The sequence below is a fragment of the Muntiacus reevesi genome, chromosome 1 (genome assembly GCF_963930625.1).
Source record: "Muntiacus reevesi chromosome 1, mMunRee1.1, whole genome shotgun sequence".
Lineage (NCBI taxonomy): Eukaryota > Metazoa > Chordata > Mammalia > Artiodactyla > Cervidae > Muntiacus > Muntiacus reevesi.
In genome coordinates this window covers 201,968,258-201,993,083 of record NC_089249.1, presented here as the reverse complement: position 1 = coordinate 201,993,083, position 24,826 = coordinate 201,968,258, and the positions used below count along the sequence as shown (strand labels likewise).

At 39.2% G+C, this 24,826-nt stretch overlaps 2 protein-coding genes across 2 annotated transcripts in view; one reads left to right on the top strand and one right to left on the bottom strand.

The window, feature by feature from the left end:
* Positions 1–1,202: 1,202 nt before the first annotated feature.
* On the bottom strand, positions 1,203–7,269 carry HINT1 (histidine triad nucleotide binding protein 1). Its single transcript, XM_065934264.1, has 3 exons — positions 7,073–7,269; positions 2,660–2,764; positions 1,203–1,524 (listed from the first exon to the last, which is right to left on the bottom strand). Exons 1-3 carry the CDS (start codon positions 7,181–7,183, stop codon positions 1,360–1,362), a joined length of 381 nt encoding a protein of 126 aa, XP_065790336.1. The 5' UTR covers positions 7,184–7,269; the 3' UTR covers positions 1,203–1,359.
* A 5,614-nt stretch (positions 7,270–12,883) lies between these two features.
* The window catches only part of LYRM7 (LYR motif containing 7), a 32,334-nt gene continuing 20,391 nt past the window's right edge, over positions 12,884–24,826 (top strand). The window contains exons 1-3 of the mRNA XM_065918165.1: positions 12,884–12,967; positions 19,095–19,167; positions 21,026–21,096. Of these exons, the coding sequence (XP_065774237.1) occupies positions 12,950–12,967; positions 19,095–19,167; positions 21,026–21,096 (162 nt within the window). The 5' untranslated portion in view covers positions 12,884–12,949. The remainder of the gene's footprint in view (positions 12,968–19,094; positions 19,168–21,025; positions 21,097–24,826) is intronic.

Sequence of the window (24,826 nt, the reverse complement as noted above, 5' to 3'; positions counted from 1 at the left end):
CACCAGGGACGTCCCATCGTTGTTACATTTTTTACAGTGGCACAAATCCCTCCAAAACCCCTCCCCTGCCCCAGACCTTCCCTCATAAAATAAGTCACAAAAATACATAAAGCTATACAGTGTCAGGGGAAAATTTTTTTTTTTTAATAAATCCTCCTAGAGTGGGAAAGGCTTTTAAAAATGTGAACTAAATTAAAATTGTATACATTAACTTTATATTTTAAATACCATAAACAAAGTAAAAAAAATGACAGAAAAAAAAAATTCACTTGTAAGACATATAGAGCCAGTATCTCTAATCCACCCCCCCAAATGTTCTTTAAGTCACCAATAAATTAAAAAGTTTAGAAGAAAAACAATTTGCAATAAAATGTGTCAAAATCTACTAAAATGGTCTTGGGGGTTAAAAATGGAAGGAACTTATAAAGAAAATAAGAGACAAAAGCAGATAAGGAATATTAAATAAATTTTAGAAGCTGGAAAGTGCCTAGGTGAAGGAAAGCAGAGAAGCAAAGCCATCTGTCCTGTAGAACCTCAGAAAGGCTAGGGTACGTGGCAAGACCAAAAATAAGTTTTGTTGTCAGTTTACATAAGATCTCAGACACTGAGATTTACCTACCTCAGTTCTACATAGCCAGATTCATGCAAAACTTAAAATATTTTTGCTAGTGTGTACATACACATTCAAAACAATGAGTTTTCAATTTGAAGAATTTAATTCTAAATAATATGATTTCAAGTCTTTATAATAAATACTCAAGTGTTGGAGTGATAATGAAACACATATGCCTTCATATGACCATCAAAGTTACTGTGAGAAACGTACTTTCATCCCTTCCAAATTATCTCCAATAGTCCAGGGAAAACATGTGAGCTGGACATCAAGCATTTCCAGTGCCACAACTGTCACTTTCTGGATCAATCACATCACTTCCTTTGTTCGGGGGGGGGGGGGGGGGGGAGTGGGAATTGGATTAGAAAATCTTCTCCTGGACTGATACTTTACTCTAAAAAGTATATTTCAAAGATGAAGCTAAATTTATGAAATTTTTTAATTTGTCTTCAAAGATCAGTCACACCGTTATAACCACATACATAATGCTGAGTCCTCCTTGGGGAGAAAAAACAAAACCTTCCCAGGTATGAACTCTACCTTCAAACATTCCAACAAACATATTTTAAAAAATAAGTCAAATACAGAATTCAGACCACTCAACAATGTCTTTTACTATGTATGAGTTTTTTTAATTTTTTCTTCAATATCTCCATACATAGGCCAAAAAAAAAATTTGTTAAGCATATTAGAACTTGCAAACCTGATCACTGCATAGAGAAGGCAAAATTATCCCTATAGCATGCTTAACCAGGAGGCCAGTTCATCTGCCGACCTCCAAGAACATGGAGATGAACATGATAGACAGACTGGCCCCCATCTGAACCCTCATTCACCACCATTCGATAGCCCTTCTTCAGGCCCAGATCAGCAGCACATTTCTTGCCAACAATCATCAAATGCCCAAGAAGCTGGAAAAAAAAAAAAGTTTCTTAAGCACTAGTAATTCATAGGTTTATAGTTTCTTATCATCATATAACAAACTACCAGGTGAAAAATTTTAAAGCTACTAATTGAAACAGAGTTTGGGCAAGTATTTGGGAACATTTTTAATCCTAATACAATCCTATTAGGTATTTACTAATTACTAATTTCAATAAACAAATTACAGGCATAAATCTGCTCAATTAAAACAACTTTAAGATCATACTCCAAGTGGTATTTAAGTTTTCTTAGGAAAGCAGACATCCTGCTTGCTTGTTCTGGGGGCATATTATCAGCTGGGACAGATTTGGTTATGCTGTGGTAACAAACCACATAAAAACCTGGTCTACATCAAAGATACATTTCTTGTGCTTACTCCATGTTGATCACAAGTCGACCAGGCTCTATATTCCACATCTTTTTCACTTTGAAACCCAGGTTGATGGAACAATCTCTATATGATCACAGTGGCAGAGGTTAGAGAGAACATGGCAGACCAGGTATTAACTTCTTTCAAAAGACATGTATCACTTCTGCCTGTACTCATTGGTCAAATTAAGTCATATGACCAGGCCCAACATCAATCAGGCCAGAAGTATAATGCAGCCCTACATAGAAGAGTGAGCAATTATGAACAATTATATAATCTACCACAAAGAGCACTAAGAAAAATTTTAATTGAGGCCTGTACATCCTGGTAAAATCAAATTAATTTTCTTTCCTTTAATGGCATTAATAAAAGAGCCAGTGAACTCTCTCCTATATGATACACTATTTCTTATTAAGGAAAAATGAGTCTCACCAAATAATCCTTGCTTAGAATCCTTTTTGTTTAAGAATTTGTGGTGATGGATGTTAACAAGACTTGCTGTGATAATTTGGTAGTATATACATTTATCAAATCAATATGTTGTATATCTAAATCTAATATAATGTCATATGTCAATTATATCTCATTTAAAAAATCACACTATTTACACATTGCATTGAAGCCCTAATGATTTTCTATTTTTCCTCAGTATGCCCTTAGGAAAACAAAAATGTGACATAACCTTAAGGGTGATATTTAGTCTCCCAGTTTAAAAAGCAAAAAAAATTAATGATATTAGTAAATGTACTTACACTTTCATCATCATCTTCTGCTGCAGAAATCTGGGATATATGTTTCTTGGGTATCACCAGAAAATGTGTTGGTGCTTGAGGGGAAATGTCATGGAAAGCAAGACACTGGAAAAAAGGAGGAAATAAATCAAAGTTTCCATATATAGTCTTACAGCCTAAGTTTATCACTTTCACACTAACCCCATGGGAGAAACACTGGGGTTTCCCCAGTGGTAGGAGACCAGAAGTCGACACAATACATATGATACTCTGGTCCTTTTCATGGAACTAACAGTCTAATGGGAAAACTGACTTTAAACACATAAAATTATACTTAACCAAAGATTCGACATGTTATAAAATACAACAACAAAGATCCTACAAGTTACAAGGGGAAAGTAACATGTGCAGTAAATGATTACCACAGAAAAACCTAATTTTGATTGAGTGGTCAAGGGCAATCATTGTGAGGTAGCTACATTTAAACCAAGATCCAAAGGTTGAGAAGCAATTAGGCATGCTAATCATTGTCTATTATTCCAATATATTCTCATGCAACTCTTCCTGCTCAAGTCACACTGTCCATCTCTCTCCACCCTCAGGGCTTTCTCAACTGCTTTTCCCTCTACTGCAAAGATCCTCTTTCTCCAAAATCTCAACTTTCATCTAACTTAAATTACTATTCATTCCTTAGCTACCAGTATATACACCATTTCTAAAGGAAATTTTTTTTAAATTTTGAATTTCATATCTTTTATTGAAATATAGTTTGGGGGGATTCCCTGACAGCTTAGTTGGTAAAGAATCTGCCTGCAATGCAGGAGACACCGGTTCAATTCCTGGGTTGGGAAGATCCTCTGGAGAAGGGAATGGCTACCCACTCCAGTATTCTGGCCTGGAGTAGTCCATGGACGTGTGGTCCATGGGGTCACAAAGAGTCGGACAGGACTGAGCGACTTTCACTTTCACAGTTGATTTATAGTGTTGTGCCAGTCTCTGCTGGATGGCAAAATGATTCAGCTATACACATACACGTTCTTTTCTTAATATTCTTTTCCATTATAGTTTATTCCAGGATACTGGATACAGTTCTCTGTGCTATACAGAGTAGGACCTCGTTTATTCATTCTAAATGTAGTAGTTTGCATCTGTGAATCCCAAACTCCCATTCCACCCCCTCCCTCCCCTCTCTTCCTTGGCAACCATAAGTCTGGATCTCTATGTCTGTGAGTCTTATTTCTGTTTTGTAGATAGGTTCATTTGTGCCATATTTTAGATTTGACATATAAGCAATATCATACTCTATTTGTCTTTCTCTTTCTGACTTAATTCACTTAATATGATAATCTCTAGTTGTATCCATGTTGCTGCAAATGGCATTTCATTCTTTTTATGGTTGAGTAGTATTCCATTGTATACATGTACCACATCTTCTCTATCCATTCATCTACTGATGTATATTTAGGTTGTTTCCCTGTCTTGGCTACTGTGAATAATTGTGCTATGAACATAGGGGTGTATTTATCTTTTTGAATTATGCTTTTGTCTAGGTATATGCCCAGGAGTGGGATTGCTGGATCATATGGTAAATCCATTTTTAGTTTTCTGAGAAACCTCCATACTGTTTTCCATATGGCCATACTAACTTACATTCCCACTAACAGTCTAAGACAGTTCCCTTTTCCCCACACCTTCTCCAGCATTTTTCATAGACTTTTTAATGATAGTCATTCTGATTCATTAGTTTTGATTTGCACTTTTTAAATAATCAATGATATTGAGCATCTTTTCATGTAGGTCTTTGGAGAAATGTCCATTAGGGTCTTCTGCCATTTTTTGATTGGTATATTTTTTGTTGTTGAGTTCTATGAGCTATTTGTATATTTTGGAAATTAAGCCCTTGTCAGTTGCACAGTTTGCAAATATCTTCTCCCAGTTCACAGGTTGTCTTTTTTATGGTTCCTTTGCTATGCAAAAGCTTGTAAATTTGATTAGGTTCAATTTGTTTATTTATTTAGATAGCTGTGCTGGGTCTTTGCTGCTGCATGCAGGATCTTTAGTTGTGGCATGCAAACTCTTAGTTGCAGCATGTGGGATCTGTTTTGTGTGTGCTTAGTCACTCAGTTGTGTCTGACTCTTTGCGACCCCACGGACCCCGTGGACTATAACCAGCCAGGCCCCTCTGTCCATGAGGATTCTCCAGGCAAGAATACTGGAGTGGGTTTCCATGCCCTTCTCCAGAGGATCTTCCCAATCCAGAGATCAAACCCAGGTCTCCTGCAATGCAGGCAGATTCTTTACCATCTGAGCCACCAGGGAAGCCCATTCCCAGATTAGGGATCAAACCCAGGCTCCCTACATTATGAGTGCAAAGTCTTAAGCCACTGTACCTGTTTATTGTTTATTTTTATTTCTATTGCCCTGGGAGACTGACCTAAGAAGACATTAGTATGATTTATGTCAGAGAATGTTTTGCCTATGTTCTCTTCTAGGGGTTTTATGGTGTCATGTTTTAGATGTAAGTCTTTAAGATATTTTGAGTTTATTTTTGTGTATGGTGTGAGGGGGTGTGGTCACCTTCATTGATTTACATGCAGCTGTCCAACTTTCCCAGCACCACTCAAAGCAAATCTTTTGATTCCAGTTCCTGCTGTCCAGAGGTTAGGAGCCCGAGTTGTGCAATTTCCTGGTTTTTTCCTTCGTGGCAGTGATCACTTTTTTTTTTTTTTTTTGATCACTTTTATAATTAGAAATTTGCTGATTAACTGACTGATTTCTTCCCACTTCAACTGCTTAGGAAATATATCTATTTTGTAAAAATGAAGAGGATAGGTAACATTTAGACTAACTAACATTAGTTAGTTAGACTAACTAACATTTAGAATAGTTTTGAATATTGTTCTCCAGTGAAGGCAGAAGCTTCTTAATAGAACCTTTTCCTTCTTAACTGTCTCCGGGTAATTATACTTGGTGCTCTGTACAAATATGCTGTATCATGATTGCTTGCTGCTGTTACACTATTGGAACTCAGATGGTTCAAAAGTCAGTATTTCAACTATCACTTATTAAAAGCAACTAAAAGTATTTTTGGAGAAGGCAATGGCAACCCACTCCAGTACTCTTGCCTGGAAAATCCCATGGAAGGAGGAGCCCGGTAGGCTGCAGTCCATGGGGTCGCTAAGAGTCAGACACGACTGAGCGACTTCACTTTCATTTTTCACTTTCATGCATTGGAGAAGGAAATGGCAACCCATTCCAGTGTTCTTGCCTGGAGAATCCCAGGGATGGGGGAGCCTGGTGGGCTGCCGTCTCTGGGGTCGCACAGAGTCGGACACGACTGAAGTGACTTAGCAGCAGCAGCAGCAAAAGTATTTTTAAAGAAATGCACATTTTCTAAAACAATTTCCCTAACAGATAAAAAGGGTATTTAAATAAATTCACCTCGAGGAATTAAAACTTAGGTGTTTTGAATCTAAGAACGCTACTAGCAGCATAAAATGTTTCCTTATATTCTATATTTCATAGTGAATTTATTAAAAAGTTTACAAAACTTTTATCTAAATCAGCCATCCTGTGCAGCTTTATCTGAGATCCAAAATATAACCTCCCACTAAATATTTTACACAAGATGTCTGAAAGTCAAACGAACTCGGCCTTTCTAAAAACAATTTCAACCTACAGTGAGGTCAAGAAAAACGGCACTCTTAATCTTTTGGCATAAAACTACTTCCTGTAAAATACTGAAGGAATCATTCTTCCTGGGAGGGTCTAAAGGAAAGCAAATCCCAGAAGCAGGTTTACTCTTGGGAGTTCGAGACCCGAGAAGGTGGCGGGGGGGAAGGGAAGTGGGGGTCAGGGGGTGGGCGTCGGTGAGCGTCCCTCGCGGAGGCCCAGGGCGTCTGCGCCGCCCCCAGGCCGTGCGCCCCCGGCCTCTAGCGCAATGCGGCGGCGAGAGTCGCACTGAAACGCCCGGGCAGGCCGGCTGTGAGCGGGAGATCGCGGAGATTGGGCCCGAGTCAGGGTGCGATCGGGTTTCTCCCTGTCAGGCAGAGCGCTGGCGAGATTGTCAGATTCCTTAAACAGTTGAGGTACGAGGCAGCCCGGCAGCCGCCCATGCCGAGGACCCGGAGCGCCCCCCCACACGCGCCCAGACCCCGCGATGCGGGCCCGCGAGCGCCCGGCGGCCTGGCCCGCGCCCCGGGCTGATAACGCGTAACCGGAGCGCCGGCACACGCCGGCCGGGCAACTCCGAGCGACCGCGGCCCGGCCCGCTGGCTGGGGGCCCGAGGCCGAGGCCGCAGGAGAAAGCCCGGTGCCTTCCCTTTTCCCCGGCGCCCGCCGACCCTTCCCATCCCTCCCCTCCGCGGGAAACCCGCGTGTCCACAGGCGCCTGCCCCGTTTCAGTCCACGAGCGAGGCGGCGCTCCGAGCCTACCTGGTCATCCTCATAAATGATTTTGGCTGGGATTTCCTTGCGAATGATCTTCCCGAAGATCGTGTCGCCGCCAGGCCGGGCGACCTGAGCCTTGGCGATCTCATCTGCCATCTCTGCCTCCCTCCCGAGCAGCCGGCCGGGGAGAAGGTCGGGAGGAGGGAGGAGCCGGGGGCGCGGGCGGAGGGCGGGAGCACGCGGACAAGCTTGCGCAGGGACCGCCGCTAGAATGCCCTGGCAACTCGTGCGCGTGCGCACTGGCGACTGGCGCTCGGGTGTCGCCTTGCGTGCGGGAGCTCTAGGGGAACCGGGGAGCCAGACCGATCCAGAGAGAGGTTCTAGATGATAGGACCCAGCAATCGGCACCAAGGTCGTTTTTCTTTCTTCCTTTCTTGTTTCTCGAGGAGCGTAGATCCTGCAGTAAGCCCCTCGCTTGTCTTATGGACGCTAGTAGGAAAAATTGGATACTGTAACTGAAAAGATTTGAAACCGAAGCAGTGCTGGCCGTTTTTGCTGGCAGAGACACCGTGATACTTCGTTTCTCAGCTACATAGGTCTTAGCTCCAGCAAGTAAGCCCTCCTGCATCAATTTTCTTTTTCTAGCAGTGGTTCACAACCTTGACTGCACGTTACAGTAGCATGTAACAAATCTCTGTGAACTTGGCCACACCCCAGATCAGTTGAATCAAACTCTGGAGGCATCAGTAGTTTGTAAACCTCCCTAGGTGGTTGTGGTTTAGTCACGAAGTCTTGTCCGACTCTTGTGACCCCATGGGCTTAGCCCACCAGGCTCCATGGGATTCTCCAGATAAGAATACTGGAGTAGGTTGTCATTACCTTCTCCAAGGGATCTTCCCCACCCAGAGATGGAACCCGGGTCTCCTGCATTGCAGGCAGAGTCTTTACAGATTGAGCCACCAGGGAAGCCAAATCTCCGTGAACTGTTCTGCAAAGAATTATTCCCAGCAGTAATCAACATAATGTAAGATGCCCCACAGTAAAGGAGCAACACCTTTCTTAACCCCGCATACCCCTCCATATCTTTGCTCCTTTTAAGAAGAGTTTTCTATATATTGTGTCCACTTTATAGTTGTTTTTGGAAATTATTTGCCTTTTATCCACTCACTAAGGACCTCCACTTACTACATCCTATTCAGTTCAGTTGCTGGGTCGTGTCTGACTCTTTGCAACACCATGGACTGCAGCATGCCCGGCCTCCCTGTCCATCACCAACTCCCAGAGTTTGCTCAAACTCATGTCAATAGAGTTGGTGATGCCATCCAACCATCTCATCCTCTGTCATTCCCTTCTCCTCCTGCCTTGAATCTTTTCCAGCATCAGGGTCTTTTCCAGTGAGTCAGCTTTTCACATCAGGTGGCCAAAGTACAGGAGTTTCAGCTTCAGCATCAGCCCCTCCAATGAATACTCAGGACTGATTTCCTTTAGGATGGACTGGTTGGATCTCCTTGCAGTCCAGGGGATTCTCAAGAGTCTTCTCCAACACCACAGTGCAAAAGCATCAGCTTTTTTTATAGTCCAACTCTCACATCCATACATGACTGCTGGAAAAACCATAGCTTTGACTATATGGACCCTTGTCGGCACAGTAATGTCTCTGCTTTTTAATGTGCTGTCTAGGTTGGTCATCACTTTTCTTCCAAGGAGAAAGCGTCTTTTAAATTCACGGCTGCAGTGATTTTGGAGCCCCCCAAAATAAAGTCAGTCACTGTTTCTATTATCTCCCCATCTATTTGCCATGAAGTGATGGGACCAGATGCCATGATCTTAGTTTTTTGAATGTTGAGTTTTAAGCCAACTTTTTTGCTCTCCTCTTTCACTTTCATCAAGAGGCTCTTTAGTTCTTCGATTGCTGCTATAAGGGTGGTGTCATCTGTGTATCTGAAGTTATTGATATTTCTTCCAGCAATCTTGATTCCAGTTTGTTCTTCATCCAGCCTAACATTTTGCATGATGTACTCTGCATATAAGTTAAATAAGCAGGGTGACAGTATACAGCCTTGATGTACTCCTTTCCCGATTTGGCACCAGGTCACACAACACCCTATAGCAATTCCAATTGCCATTATACTTGACCTCTTGGCAACATTTGCCTCTGTGACCATTCCTTCTTTTCAGCAACACTCTCCTTCACTCTCCTACCTCACTGGATGCTATTTTTCCGTCATAAGGAGCCTTCTGTTCCAGGCCTCTCAATGTGGATTTCATTCCTGGCCCTCTTCTCTAGCTAACACCTAATCTCCAAGTGTCCATATTATGAAAAATTACACTTTTACCACTTTGCTCTGGTGCAATTATTGATGGTGGCCCTCTTTAATCACAAAAGTGTCTCATTTGGTATTTTTGGTATCAAAGACATTCCTGGAACAATTTGTGAAATCTTAATAATGTGTACAAATTAGGAAATGGTTTTGAAAATCTTGTTAATTTCCCCACAAACATACAGCAAAATTATCAAAATCAGTTGATCTGGGGTGGGGCCCTGTAATTTATTAGTAGGTTTCTAACAGTTTCCAGGTGATACAGTTGCTGCTAGCCTGGGAACTACACTTTGAGAACCACTGATGCCAGAGAATGTCTTTTTTTTTTTTCCTGTTGGAAAGACACCTACTGAAGTGTTTAGGAGTATAGGAGTATGGTGTCTGCAATTCACTGTCAAACAGTAAAGTGAAAGTGTTAGTCACTTAGTCGTGTCCAATTCTTTGTGACCCCGTGGGGTGTATTCCGCGAGGCTCCTCTGTCCATGGAATTCTCCAGGCAATACTGGAATGGGTTGCCGTTCCCTTCTCCAGGGGTCACAGTAAAGACAACCTCAAAAATGTCAAGATACAGATAAGTAGAGAGAAGAGGATAAAGCAACTGTTGTAAAATGTTAACATTAGGGAAAACTGAGTGAAAGGTGTTTGTACATTCTATCATTCCCGCAACTTTATGACTGAAATTGTCAAAATTAAAAATTGAAAAGAGTTTATATGGGTTTGCATAATAAATATGGTCATCTTTCACTCAATCAGAGGCATTATTATCTACAGAGTAATGACTGTCTAGTATTTATCTCCCAACGTCTTAATTCCAGATTGGTGTATGAAGCATATTTCTGCCTACTCACTACCTTCAGTAGGATGTCTACCAAGCACTTCAAACTTATTTTTACTCCCTCCATAACAATCTAAAAACCTATTCCAGCAGCCTTCTGACTCTGCTATAGTACCATTCACCAAATTGCTCAAGCCAAAATCCTTGAAGTCTCTTTGTGGATCTTCTTTGTGGATTTTCAACACAGGTGAATCTAATCACTTCTCATCTCCCCTTCTTACCCAAATCCAAGTCACTACCATATCTTGCCTGGCGTATTTCGAGAGACTCCAGGTTTGCCTATTTGCTTCTACTATAGTCCATTTGCTATATACTACCCAAAATGATTTCTATATAATATAAATCATGATGTTAGTCTCCTGCCGGTAAGGCATTTCACCATAGAATTAAATATAAAATCCTTAATTTGGCTAATAAACTCTTAAGTGATCAGGCCCATCACTGCTTCTCCTACTTCATTTCCTTCCATTTCATCCTTATTGACAAGCTTTACCCAAACTGGTATGGTAGGCACATGATTTCCATGTTTTAATCCCTGAAGCCTGTGAATATGTTACTTTACATGGTAGAGGGGATGTGCAGATACCATGAAGTTAAAGGTCTTTAGGTGAGGAGATTCCTCAGTTATCCAGATGGGCCAAATATAATCACAGGGACACCTTTAAATAAAACAGGGATACAGGAGAGTGAGAGTCAGACAAGGAGATTTGATGATGGAAGCAGGTGTGAGAGTCAAAGATTGAAGATGTTCTGCTGTTGGCTTTGAAGATGGAAGGGTCCACAAGCCAGTGACATTCTGGAACTCAGAAGTCCAAATTGGGTTTCACTGGGCTTAAAATCTTGGTGTCCACAGGGCTGCGTTCCTTCTAAAGGCTCTAGGGAAGAATGCTTCTCTTGCCTTTTCTGGCTTCTAGAGGCCACCTGCATCCATCTTCCACTTCCTCCATCTTCAAAGACCACAGGGGAGCATCTGCAAACCTCTCCCTTACTCTGCTTCCTGCTTCCACTTACAGGTATCCTTGTGATTATTACCTTGTGCCCATCAAACAACCCAGGATAAACTTCCCATCTTAGCACATTATTGACTGGGACTTTTTGCAGAAACTAACTTAACACCTGTGTCCAGCAATTTATTATGTAAGTGAATATTGAAACACTCCAGTCAGTAATGTTCGGGTAACAAAAGGCGTCATAATACATCTCTGGTCAATAAGTTGTTAAAATATTTAATCACATCTGCAAAGCTCATTTTGTCATGCATGGTAGTAATATATTCAGAAGTTCCTAGGATTTAAAGAGGGACATCTTTTGGAGGCCATTATCCTGCCTACCACATAGTTCCATGACTTCATCTAATGAACATGTTGGAATTTTGTATTCAGTTCTGGGTCCTATACTTTGAGATGCCAACAAACCAGAATGGATTCCCAGAACAAGCAGAATAGTCACTTCATTTATCGAACAGTTCAAGGAACCATACAGATTTACTGAAGGGAAGAGAAGGTTGAACTGAATTGATTTGGGCACTATGAAAACTGTACTTTCAAATTTTGGCAGGTGAGTGATTTTGATTAACTGAATACAGGACCCTAGTTAGCCAGAAATTATAACAATAAATAATGAATTTCAGGAAATTGGGCTGTTATTTTCTACTGAAAATAAGCATCTTTGAATCATTCATTAGCAATCAAAAGGCACTACTATACAGTATCAGAAGATCATCTAATGTTTCCTGAATAAACGACAGTATCCAGTGTATTTGGCTTAATTGCTTATGGTTAAACACTCTTTTGCAACTCCAGTGCATTTTAATTTTTAAAAAGTAATGTTATCTTGCTATTCTCATGATAACTTGCAATATTCTGTAAAATGACAAATCATAGAGAAGGAAAGGGGCCTTAGAGATCCATTGGTCCAAATCTTCATTTCTAATAAAAAGCCAATTTTACCTAAAGGTTAAGCTGAAAAAAAGTTAATTTTACCTAAAAGTTTAACTGTGGGGAGTAGGGAAGACAATGACTATGCAATGGGACCAAGGTTGAGATTTTTTTTCTTGATGCTTGCAAAGTCATAAGTTAAACGTAGCTAAAATGCTTTATGATAATTTATGATCATGATGCTGCTAATAAACTATTTCCAACCTTTGACCAGCCAAGGAGTAGGGCTTGTTGAGTTGGCAACATGTGGTCTAAGGAAGTAACTCAGCCTCACCCTCTAGAGGAATGAAGTGGGATAAAGTGTGAACAGTGCTTTTGAAAGTCGGCGTTCCATTCAACACCTGCGATAGCTGCTAGGGCTTGGCTCTTATTTGTGCACTTTTGCAAAGACAAAAGTTGCAACTCCCGAAACGTTAAAATAACGGTTCCTTAATAGGTAACCCCAACCCCCAAACAAGACGTAGGGACATACAGGTGCCGAAGCTATTTATCAACCCACACTCTACCACCAGAGGCTGCTTCAGAAACGGCCGGAAGTGCCTCTGCCCCTAACTAACATGGCGTCCAGGTTATTTCCGTTCTTGTCTCTGCGGTAAATGAACTCGGCGGCTCCTCGCGGTTTTTCCAGAGGCCACCGTCTGAACCAACTCCCCTAGCCTGTTCCTCCGCGGGGGCGGGGCTACAAAGGAAATGCTTCGTGGTGATTGGTTGCGGTGCATTAGAAACAATGCTACGGGGCGGAGACGGGCGGATGTTGAGTAGTGATTGGTTGCCGGGAGGCGGGGCGACTCGACCGCCGGAGAAGTAGCCTCAAGCGGAGGCGAGAGCCATGGGTCAGGCGGCCAAGGTGACTGGGTCCGGGGAGGGGTTGAATGCGATGCCAGCGGGGAGGGTAAGAGAGCGGCCTTGAGAACATAGTCTGGAGTCTCTGTAGCTGAGGTTCAGGACCCTCCGCGAAGGATGTGGCCTTTACACCTGAGAAGCCTGTAACCAACCCTGGAGGGCAGTCGATGGTTTGTGCAGGTGCGGAGGAGGGAGGGCGGTACAGGTGGTCCTACTTCATTTACCAAATACAGACGGTTTATCCGTGATGCACGCCGGTGAATTGGGTACTGCCCCCATTCCATTCCACACCGAACGTTTCTGTGAGGGACCCATTTCGCATCCTTGGGAATTGTACAAGACCCCAGAGTCCTACGCGGAAACCATCCGATGAGGTAAAAGATCTCGTCAAATAACCGAAAGGTGCACAGACGTCTAGTAACCAGGGAAACCGAATCCCGGCAAAACCACTTGACAAAAGTAGCACTTAGCGAGACGGAGCAGAAACCTGAAATTCCTGAGTGCTCAGAATGAGCTCTGGGAGCTGATGCCCCCTTGAGGATCGAGGTCACATATTTCTTATCAAACTGATGCGCATTCCTGGCCAGTGTACAATTCTCTGGAACCAGCCATCCCTAACCAACCTTAAGTATTTTCAGTATAGCCGGTTGAGATATTGACATGGAAAAGGGAAATTGATCTGCTACAGTGTAGTGAGCAAAAAACAAACAGTGCTTATAATGGTTGGTCAATAACAGGGAGCCACCAGGTGTTCCTCTTGTACTACTGAACTCTGTTCCGAGAACATTTTAATATATGTCACAGGACTGATAGAAACAGAATTGTAAAGGGTTATTCTTTCAAAAAACTTACTGCGTGTCCATAATAGCTTTTGGTAGCATTTAATAGGGAGAAGGCAATGGCACCCCACTCCAGTACCCTTGCCTGGAAAATCCCATGGACGGAGGAACCTGGTAGGCTGCAGTCTGTGGGGTCACTAAGAGTCGGACACGACTGAGCTACTTCACTTTCACTTTTCACTTTCATGCGTTGGAGAAGGAAATGGCAACCCACTCCAGTGTTCTTGCCTGGAGAATCCCAGGGACGGGGGAGCCTGATGGGCTGCCGCCTGTGGGGTCGCACAGAGTCGGAAACGACTGAAACGACTTAGCAGCAGCAGCACTTAATAGCCAGCATTTGACCTGTACTTTCTAGGCATGGTGGATGCAACAGTAATTGCATACAGAAGTCTGGCAGGTAGAGTTTAAACAATTACTTAATTACTAGTATTTATTCACTGTATTTTAAATTGAAAATGCAGTGTATTTTTGTGAGCATATAATCCTGTCTGGAGGGATGCAAAAGAAAAAACATCGCCTATGTCAACTGAGACCTGAAGTGTTATTAGAAATTAAGTAAGACTGGGAGAGAGGTTCAAGAGGGAGGGAACATATGTATACCTATGGCTGATTGATGTTGATGTATGGCACAAACCAACACAATATTGTAAAGCAATTATTCTCCAATTTAAAATAAATAGTTTTTTTGTGTTTTTTTTTTTAAGAAATTACCTAGGAGAAGAGAGGAAGGAGTATTCTGTAAAGAGGAAGTAGCATATGGACCATCCTTCAAGTGGGAACTTGCTTGGAAAACTTGAATACAATGAAATTAAATAAAATTCACTCCAAAAGTGCTTTTGATGAGAACTATCATGTATAGAAGACACTTGTGCTAAGTGTGGAAGATACAAAGTGACTGAGAAGCCTCTCAGGAAGTAGGGGACACTTCAAGAAAGTGTAGTAAGTGCCAAGTGCTGTGGATGTACTCAAGAGGGGCATATAACCCAGACTTAGGAGACAGAAATGATAACCAGCTGGACTGAAACTAGTATAGAAATTATGTCATCCGCCCTTAAAACTAGCCTACTATTCAAGAAAATTAAAGCAAAAAGGCTAATTTGCCTAAGCTTACAATAAGTGGTAACGTCAGACTTAAACTGATCTTACTGTAAAGAATTGACTTTCCATATACACTACCTAAATGTGTCCAATCAATTTAAGTTCATCAAAACAAGAAAACAGTCTGACCTAGGTTTCTTTATTTTAATAGAAGTTTACTAACTCCAAAGTGATATTAGCTCCGAGGCAGTAATGATGACATTTGCTTAATACTAGTTCTTAAAGTAGGGATACTGGTGGTTGTACTAAGTGAATTACTTTCTTTTTCCCCTAAATAGCATGTAAAATAATTAGGCATACTTACTTTTCACTTCCTTCTTAATCCCTTGCAGCCTCTTCAGCTACTCTTGTAGTATTAAACTCCCTGGTTTTCTATGACGTTCCACCACCTTTAACAACCCTGTGTTTGCCTACAGTCTTTTTCAAGACAGTCTCGGCCTTCACTATCAACTGCCTCAAAATTTTTCCTGTCTCTACATATTGCTCATTTACAAAGTCACTGCTGCGTTTTTAGATATTTGTTAAAGCAGCATCCCACTTCCAGTAGTAAAATATGCGTTCGTTTCCTATGGCTACTCTTAACAAGTTACCACAGTTTTTATCTTGAAAATACAAAATAAGGTCACATTTACATGTACTGAGGATTAGAACTTCAACATGTCTTTTGTGGGGACACAATTCAAGCCATAACAAGATAGATACACCACATTTTCTTTTTTTTTTTTTGATACACCACATTTTATTTATCCATTCATGAGTTGGTGAACATTTGGGTTCTTTCATGCTATGAATATTCATGTACAAGTTTTTGTATGAATGTATGTTTTCATCTTGGTTGTATACCTAGGTGTGGAATTGCTGGGTCATATGATAACTCTGTTTAACTCTCTGAGCAACTGCTTAACTGTTTTCTAAAGCAGCTGCAAGCTTTTCTATTCCTCTCAGCAATGTGTAATAGTTTCCGTTTTTCCACATCTTTGCCAATACATGTCACTGGCTGTCTTTTTGATTGTAGACATTCTACTGGGATGAAGTAGTATCTTACTGAGATTTAGATTTGTATTTTCCAAATGGCAAATTATATGGAGCATCTTTTCATGGCCTTAATAACTGTTTGTCTGTCTTCTTTTGAGAAATGTCTATTCAAATCCTTGCCTGTTTTTAAATTAGTTTTTTTTTATTTTATTTTAAAAGTTCTTTTTACACTCTATGGATAGTAGGCTGTTATCAGATATATGATATAAATATTTTCTTTCACTCCATGGGTTGTCTTTTCTTTTTGTTGATGTGTCCTTTCTCTTTCTCTTTTTAAATTATATATATTTTTAGTTTTTATAAAGGAGATAAGTGTATAAAATTTAAGAAGTCAAATGATGTTATGCAGAAACCAGTAGGTATCTACTTCCTTCTATATACTCCCAATTCCTGCTCCCCAAATATAAACACTTTTTAATCATTTTAGTTATTTCTTCTTATATTTACCTCCATGTTTATAAATAACATGTTTAAACTACTATTGATTTTTCTTTTATCCTCTTTGGAGATATTTACTGACCTTTGTCTGCAAAAGTTGAGGATTTTGTTGTTCAGTTGCTCAGTTCTATCTGACTCTTTGTGACCCCATCGACTACAGCACACCAGGCTTCCCTGTCCTTCACTATCTCCTAGAGTTTGCTCAGACTCATGTCCATCACTTCTCTTCCAAGTGATCCCATCCACTTATCTCATCCTCTGCTGCCCCCTTCTCCTTTAGCCTTCAATCTTTCCCAGCATTGGGATCTTTTCCGACGAGTTAGCTATTCTCATCAGGTGGCCAAAGTATTGGAGCTTCAGCTTCAGCATCAGTCCTTCCAGTGAACATTCAGTGTTGATTTCCTTTAGGATGGACTGATTTGATCTCCTTGTAGTCCGCGTACGCACAACAGTCTTCTCCAGCATTACAATTCAAAAGCATCACTACTTTGGTGCTCAGCCTTCTTTATGGTCCCACTCTCACATCCATACTTGCCTGCTGGAAAAACCATAGCTTTGACTATGTGGACCTTTGTTGTCAAAGTGATGTCTCTGCTTTTTAATGCCTTGTCTAGATTTGCTATAGCTTCTCTTCCAAGGAGCAAGCATCTTTTTGTTTCATAGCTGCCATCACCGTCTGCAGTGAGTTTAAGGACTAAGTTCTCCCTACTACCCTATTTCTCTCAATATACAAATTTTGGTGAATCCATTTTCATCTTTGATATGATTATACAAAATTTGTCCAGAGCTGAGCCTGCTAATATAAATATATGATTATATTGCCTTTTTTTCCTAAGTCTTAGTGTTTCTTGACGTTAGTAACTGCTTTGTTTTTATTATCAGTTTTCCTACTTATCTATTCCCAAACTATAAGCAAAACTGATATTTACTAGTTTCATTTTTTTTCCTAGCATCATCTTTTCTGGATCTTTTGCTCTAGTCCAGAATAGTTGCTTTCTTTGCTGGCTGCACAATTGCTGACCTTTATTTGTCCTTTACCATCCTCTCTGTCTCTCTTGTGTTGGATCACCTGTCTCCCTCATTCCCATTGTGTGTATGTGTGTGTATGTGTGTGTTTGTGTGTGCACGCGCGTGCGTGTGTGAGAGAGAGATTGCTTGTTTGGGTGCAGCACAGTCTTCTGTAGCTTTTCAAGAAAGGGCATATAGCAAATAAGAGACTTTGCATTTCTGAAAATACCGATTTGTCATTGCAGTTAGGTGATAGTTTAGATATGTAACTTGAAGATTTTATATCGTTGTCTTCTCACAGTGATGCTGTTTAGAAATCAGGTGGCTTTCTAATTTTCTGTTTTTTATACGTGAGCTATAAGGTTTTTTGTTAGCAGTGTGCTGAACTCACATCATGATGTGCCACAGCACGGGTTAGGGTTGAGCACTTGGTGGAATCTTAATTTTATTTTCCTTTCCTCAACTTCCTGTTCTACTTGCTGGGCAGTTTTTCTGAACTTAATCCTTGCTGTCACTCATTTGCTATCCAAGAGCTCTGGGGCATTTTCTGAACATTCCTTTTACTGTAACTTCTTTCTGTTGTTATTCCATGTTTGCAATAACTTACATTTCTGAGAAAGTTCTTTGGTTAATCTTTGTTTTATTTTTATGTTTCCTGCTTCCTGTTTCTGCTTTGGTGTCTGCCTATGAGGCTATAGGTTTTCTCCTATATGTAAAATACTTGAATAGTGCCTAGCACATAGGATACCCTCAGTGAAGTTTCAGTGTTGTTATCTGGTGAATGGACTGGGGGAGAGGAGGGAATGGTGGCAGAGAGGCAAATCTTTGTCACTAGTCTAAGCACGAGATAGGCAGAGATCTGAATTTAAATTGTTTTGGGTGATGGAGAATACACAAAAGATTAGAGAGAAATCCCTACAGTTTCTCCGTGAGGAGTAAGGTAGATTTAAAGAATGACCTAGAGATTTCTGGCTTCAGAAATTCACTGTTTTCCATAACTAAAATTGAGAGGATAGAAGAAAGAACAGTGTTGGGGGGGACAATATTGAATATGCTTTTTTTATTGTTGTGAAGCACAGTCTTAAATATTCAGAAGTCTCAGCATTCTACTTCTTTTTTGAGAAGTCACAATTAAACTTTCCTAAATTATCTAAAGCATCTTCCTTCTGGGCTCTTTTAAGATGTAGTATATTCATGAGTTTGTATGCATGTGTATGTGACTTTAAGATCTGATGAAGGTCTATGTTAAGAAAAATGAGAACAGCCTGGTGGGCTGGGAAGACCCAGAGGAATCGGGTGGAGAGGGAGGTGGGATGGGGGACCGGGATGGGGAATACGTGTAACTCTATGGCTGATTCATATCAATGTATGACAAAACCCACTGAAAAATAAAAAAAAAACAAAGAGAACAAATACATACCAGACTAGCAAAGCTGGTTACCTTAGCAAACTAATTTTGGCAGGGGGATCATTAACTTTTTAACCATTCTCATATTATTTTGTTTCTAAGAATTTTGTATTATTTTTGTAAATGCATAAGGTTAATTTTTTTAAATGTAAAGATAAATAATCAAGGGAGTTATTTTGACCAATTCTTGCTTTCACCAGCTACTTTGAAAAATAATCTAAGAAATAAATGCTGTTTAATCCCTGTAATTATGTAAAATGTGAAAATTTTTTCTTTTGAGGTCTGAATTCTGATTTTCTTTCCAGGTTTTACAGCTCTTTAAAACATTGCACAGGACCAGACAACAGGTTTTTAAAAATGATGCTAGAGCATTAGAAGGTAAGTTTATACTTTGCCACTTTGAAGCAAGTCCATTTTTCAGTTAACTACTAGTAGTCCAAGGGACCCTGTATGGTTAAGACCTGCCTTGGGCAATGACCTTCACTATCTCTCTCTTAATGTATGTTTATTTGTTTGTTTTAACGAGTTTCTACTACACTTCTTTGAGAAGTATTTACTTAGAAAAATTGTAAAAGATCAAGTTTTCATAAAGAATAAGGAAAAAAAAGGATCCGAATTTCATTGTGCTCCATTGCTTGCCTTACGTTCAAGCCGTGCAACTCATTTCTCTGTTATATAATCAAATTTTCACTTTCTCTAGGACCAGATGCTACCATTTTGTTAATGCCAGTATCATTCTAGAAGTGGCAGCAGCTGTGAACCTATGGAAGGGAGACTATCACAAATGATTCCAGATTCAGTATTTCGCTGTTTAAAGTGGTTTCTGTCTTTTCTGGAACTCAGAGCTCTAAAGTTTAAGTCCTGTGTTGGTCATATGCAGTTTCTAAAGCTCTTTAAGAGGAAAGCTTAGCAGGGAGAGTATATATATAAGTTAGGAGATTGTTACTGACATGTGCATACTATTGTATATAAAATAGATAAATAGTAAGGTATGGGATAAGTAATATAACACAAAGAACTTTACTCAACTGTAAACATTACATTTTTGTGATGTAATTTTGTAATCAACATTACATCACTCTGTAATGGCCTGTATGGGAAAAGAATCTAAAATAGGGTAGATATATGTATAGGTATAACTGATTCACTTTGCTATACAGCAGAAATTACACTACATTGTAAATCAGCTGTACTCCAATAAAATTTGTTTTTAAAAATTCAATCTCCATTTAAAAAAAAAGGGGGAAAAAAGAAGGCATCTAGGTAAAGTGTCCCCACTGTCCCTATGAGGGAATATTAAAGTATATGCTTCATATTATATGTATGTTACACAAATTCCTTATTTAATTCTTATCACAGACCTGTGAGGTAGTTACTATTATAATTTCTGGTTTTGCAGATGAGAAAACTGACAATAATGTGAAAGGATAGGTGGAGCTGGGATTTAGCCTCAGCATTCTGGCTCCAAAGCCTGAACTCTTAGCCACATTACATGGTGACGTGTATTGAGCACAGAAGGAAGGTTCTATGACTCATCTCCATCACCACAGCATGTTTTTGTGCCTTTAAATGTTTTTAAGTGAAATAATCATAAGAATAACTAACAATGCATATTTGCTATGCTCACAGCAGCACTGTAAGACAGTTTATCAGTTGTATTAAATTATTCTGCTGTCCTGATGCCAAAGCATTGGATTATATGAACAAAAGCTTCATTTGTCCATCGCTCTGTCAGCCAAGGCACTCAAAATTATTTACATATCCTCTTTGCTGCCGTATCTTCATTTTATGTGTTTTGGAGGAGGGATAGTTAAACATGCTTGTATGTATTGAGTTTTGCTATCTTAAAACCAAAAGCATTTTAATTCAGATACTTATATTTACAAAAGCAAAGTATTAATTTGAATTTATTAGGATCTCACAGCTAGAGGGTCAAATGAAATTAGAAATAAAAAGCAGGAAACAGAAATATTAAAATGCTGAAAATATATATTAGGTTTAATTACAAATTTGCCAGCCTGTAAAAAGCTCTCCAAAAGACTTTTAAAATAAATTTCTTATTTTTTACTTTGTTTTACACAGGGCAAAATTGTTTTTTTCTGCTTGAGAAATAATAGATATATATATATGTATAGCATATAGTACTATAATAGAATAAATAATATGTACATTATTGGAACAGGAATTATAAATTAGAAAAGCAGATAACTGTGTGCATATTTTTTCCTTTTTCTAGCAGCCCGAATAAAGATAAATGAAGAATTCAAATGTAATAAAACTGAAACTTCTGCTAAGAAAATAGAAGAGGTACAGTATTAAATGTTTCAATTATGATAAAACTCAAATTTTAGCAACTAGAGGAAATGATAAAAATGGAGAGACTTTATGAAATAAAAACTATTAGTTGATAGTTAAAGCCATCACAACTATAAATGACCTTCACTTGTTTGGTATGTCTCACCTCCTCAAGGGTCATGTGCCTACATCTAAGATAGCAAGTTGCCTAGTGAAAATAACATGGGTATAATCATGATCAAAGCAAGAACAGCTGAACCAACCTAGAAACTCACAGAGATGCTCTCTTTGTCTAAGGCAAGTGACAAACTAAGGAGAGTGAGTGTGATAACTCTCTTACGTTACACAGAGAAAACTTCTACTCACTTAGCTCAGCTGGACAGAATTTTTTTTAATTCATATCTTTTTCATGGAAGTTGAATAGCCAGAGTTTATGAATTGTTCTTGCTTTACCTTCTGTATTTACATTTTAGTCACTTCCCTAGTGGAAGATGGTCTACTAACACTACTCTGTGAGCTCCCTGATATTCCCAGTGCTTATTCATTGAAAAAGTGCACACTGATTCTTTTCCTGTATAAAGTCGTATGCATACATACATTGTCTCTGTCTTAGGAAGGAACACTGCTTCCTAAGTGTTCCTGGAGCTAACTTTGTATAAGTGTAGGGGAAAGGACCCTTAGGAAGAAAATGAAAAATTATTTGCTGGGTTAAGTAAGATTCCAAGAATTGGTTTAGTAAAGAGGAAGGTACAGTGTAGAGAAATTCTTCCATGTTGAATAGAATTTCCACATATTGAAATAAAAAATTTTATGCAAATACTTTTATACTTAGTAGAGAAAATGCTATTTTTGAAGTAGTAAATATCTATAATACACTGATGAGACAAAATGAGATAGCCTAAGGATTTCTTTCCCTTTAACATAAAACAGGATTTAACCTAATCTTATGATAGGACAAATGGGGGCTGTGTAATTTTTATCCATGAGCAGTTAAAATGACGTTATCATGAAGTCATGTCTTGAAAAGAAGTTTAAAGGTGTATGCCAAGGTTTGTACTATTTTGCTATTCGGAAAACTGATTGTTAACAATATGATACATGTATACCTCATTTTATTGTACTTTGCTTTATTTGCACTTCACAGTCTGTGTGTTATACAAATTGAAGGTTTGGGGCAACCCTGCATTGTCAGACGCTGGTTAGTGTTTTTTAATAATAAGTGTTTTTTAAGTAAGGTATGAATATTGTTTTATTTATTTAGCTGCGTCAGGTTTTACTTGTGGGATCTTTTGTTGCAGAGCACAGGCTTAGCTGCCCCAGGGCATGTGTGATCCTGGTTCCATAACTTTTATAGACAGTTAGAAACCAAAAATTCATGTGACTCACTTTATTGTGATATTTGTTTTATTGTGGTGGTCTGGAACTGAACCCACACTATCTCTTCAGATATGCCTGTGTCTCTAAATTTTGAAGTCATGATTTTAAAAATATTTGGTTGCAGTCTGTTTATACCAACTAAACTGGAAAAGTGGACTATGATCTCCAGATTAATTTCACATATAGAGCACTAACATTAAGCCCTCTTGAAATTAGATACTTGTTATATGTATGTGTATATATATATACACATACACACATGTGTACATATATGTATATATTTTTTAGTTTCATATATTATTTACTAATTTGTAGGTATTTATTAAATATATTAAATATTTAGTAATTTATAGGTAATTAGTTACATTATCATATATTGTGATGAAGTCTTGTCACTGAAAGGGATCCTAGGTGACCTTTCGACCAGCAGTTCTCAAACTTTTTGATCTCAAGACCACTTTACCTTCTAAAAAACTGAAGACTCCAAAAGGTGTTGTATGTATGTTATGCCTATCAATATTTACCATAATAAAATTTAAAACTGAGAAATTTTTTAAATATGTTAATTAAATAATTCAAATTGATATGTTTATTACATGCTAACATATATAGTCTTCATGAAAAATAACTATTTTCAGAAATATATAGTGAGAAGAATGGCATTATTTTATGTTTTTGCAAATATCTGTAATGTCTGGCTCAATAGGACTTAGCTAAATTCTTATATCTGCTTCCTTATTCAACCTGATGCCATATGTTTTTTAGACTGAGTTATATGAAGAAAATTCAGCCTTATATAGATACATAGTTGGAAGATGGTAGTGTATACGTTATCCTTTTCAAGTAATTGTGAATATTCTTTGATACCATATCTAAACAAGTGGTAAATTTCTAAAGGTTAGTTGCAGTGTGGATCTCTGTTATCTGTTAGACCAATGGATGGATGTATGTGTTTATCTCCTTGGGGCGGGGGGCGGGGAGTTCGAGGTCTCATACAGAACCACATCCTGCCTTTCCCCTCCCTTCTCCCCTAATCCCTTGTTTCTGATCTAGCTTTGTTTCCAACCTTAAACCTAAACCTCAGCTCAGTTTATGCACCGCCAGTGAGTGAGAAGGCTCACTGTTTTTCTTTCTCTACCCTACTAAGCCCCTTCTCAGGTCTGTCAAGAGGTGAGGCTTTGCCCAGCATTCTCTGTGTCAGTTAATGGCAGCTCCCTCCTTTTTATGTTCAGACCAAAAACCTTGGTATTCTCTTTTGTGACTAGTTTCCTTCTCTCACATTTACATCCAATCTGACAGCAAATCCTGTTGATTTAACCTTCAAAATATATCCAGAATTTGACCATTTCTTATCTTCCCATTACCATTTCCTAGTTCAAGCCACCATCATTTCTCACTGGATTTTTACAACAGCCTCCTAGCAGCTGTTGTTGCTTCTGCTCTAACTCCCTGCAGCCTAGTCTTGATACTTAAAGGACAGTGAGCCTTTTAAAAAGGCATATCCCATACTACTCTGTTCACAACTTCCATGGCTCCTCATCCCATTCAACGTAAAATCTAAAGTCTCTGCCTGCCATGACCTTTAATATTGCATCATCTGACTCCTGTTAACTTCCCACCTCAACTCACCACACACTTCTTAACTGTCCAGCTTAGTACCTTCTTTGAGGGTACTTTAATTTGCCAAGAACTTTCTTGTGTGAGGCCATTAATGCTGTTGCTTCTTTCTAGGAAATTCTTTCATATGCCCTCATGTCTTCATTTAGTAGATCAATAGATTTTAATGTTTTTCCCGTTGAGTGGGTCTTTTACCCATACATGGTTTTGTAACATCATGCACTAATGATTTGAAAAACATAAGTTTACCAAGTAATGCAGACCTTCCAAATATTGACATAGTTCAGTATGTAATATTTTTAAATTGCATCTGTTAATATCCATCTCATCAGAAAAATCTTGAAGTATTGGGAATCTGTCAGACTTAAAATGACAGATAAAAGTTCTCCAGAATTGTGATTTTTGCTTAAAAGCTTAAATTTTGTCATTGTCAGCAAATGGCTGTCAGTTGTTTTCTTGAAGTGAGGTACTCATATCACTCATCTTCAAGAAAACATCTGCCAGTTACCCAAGTCTGAATAATCAGAGTTTGTCTGTCAGTGGTTCATTCAAGTAGAAATGGTTTTCCAAAGAAAAAGCTCTACTGCTCAGAGCTCAAACAATACAGATGGCTCTAATATTATGAAAATAATTTTGACTTTATGGGTCCCCTGAAAGGGTCTCAAGATCCTCCCAAGGATCCACAGCTCTGAGAATCACTGTTTTTCATTTTGTGATGATGAGGTCTGAAACCCAAGGCCACATACTC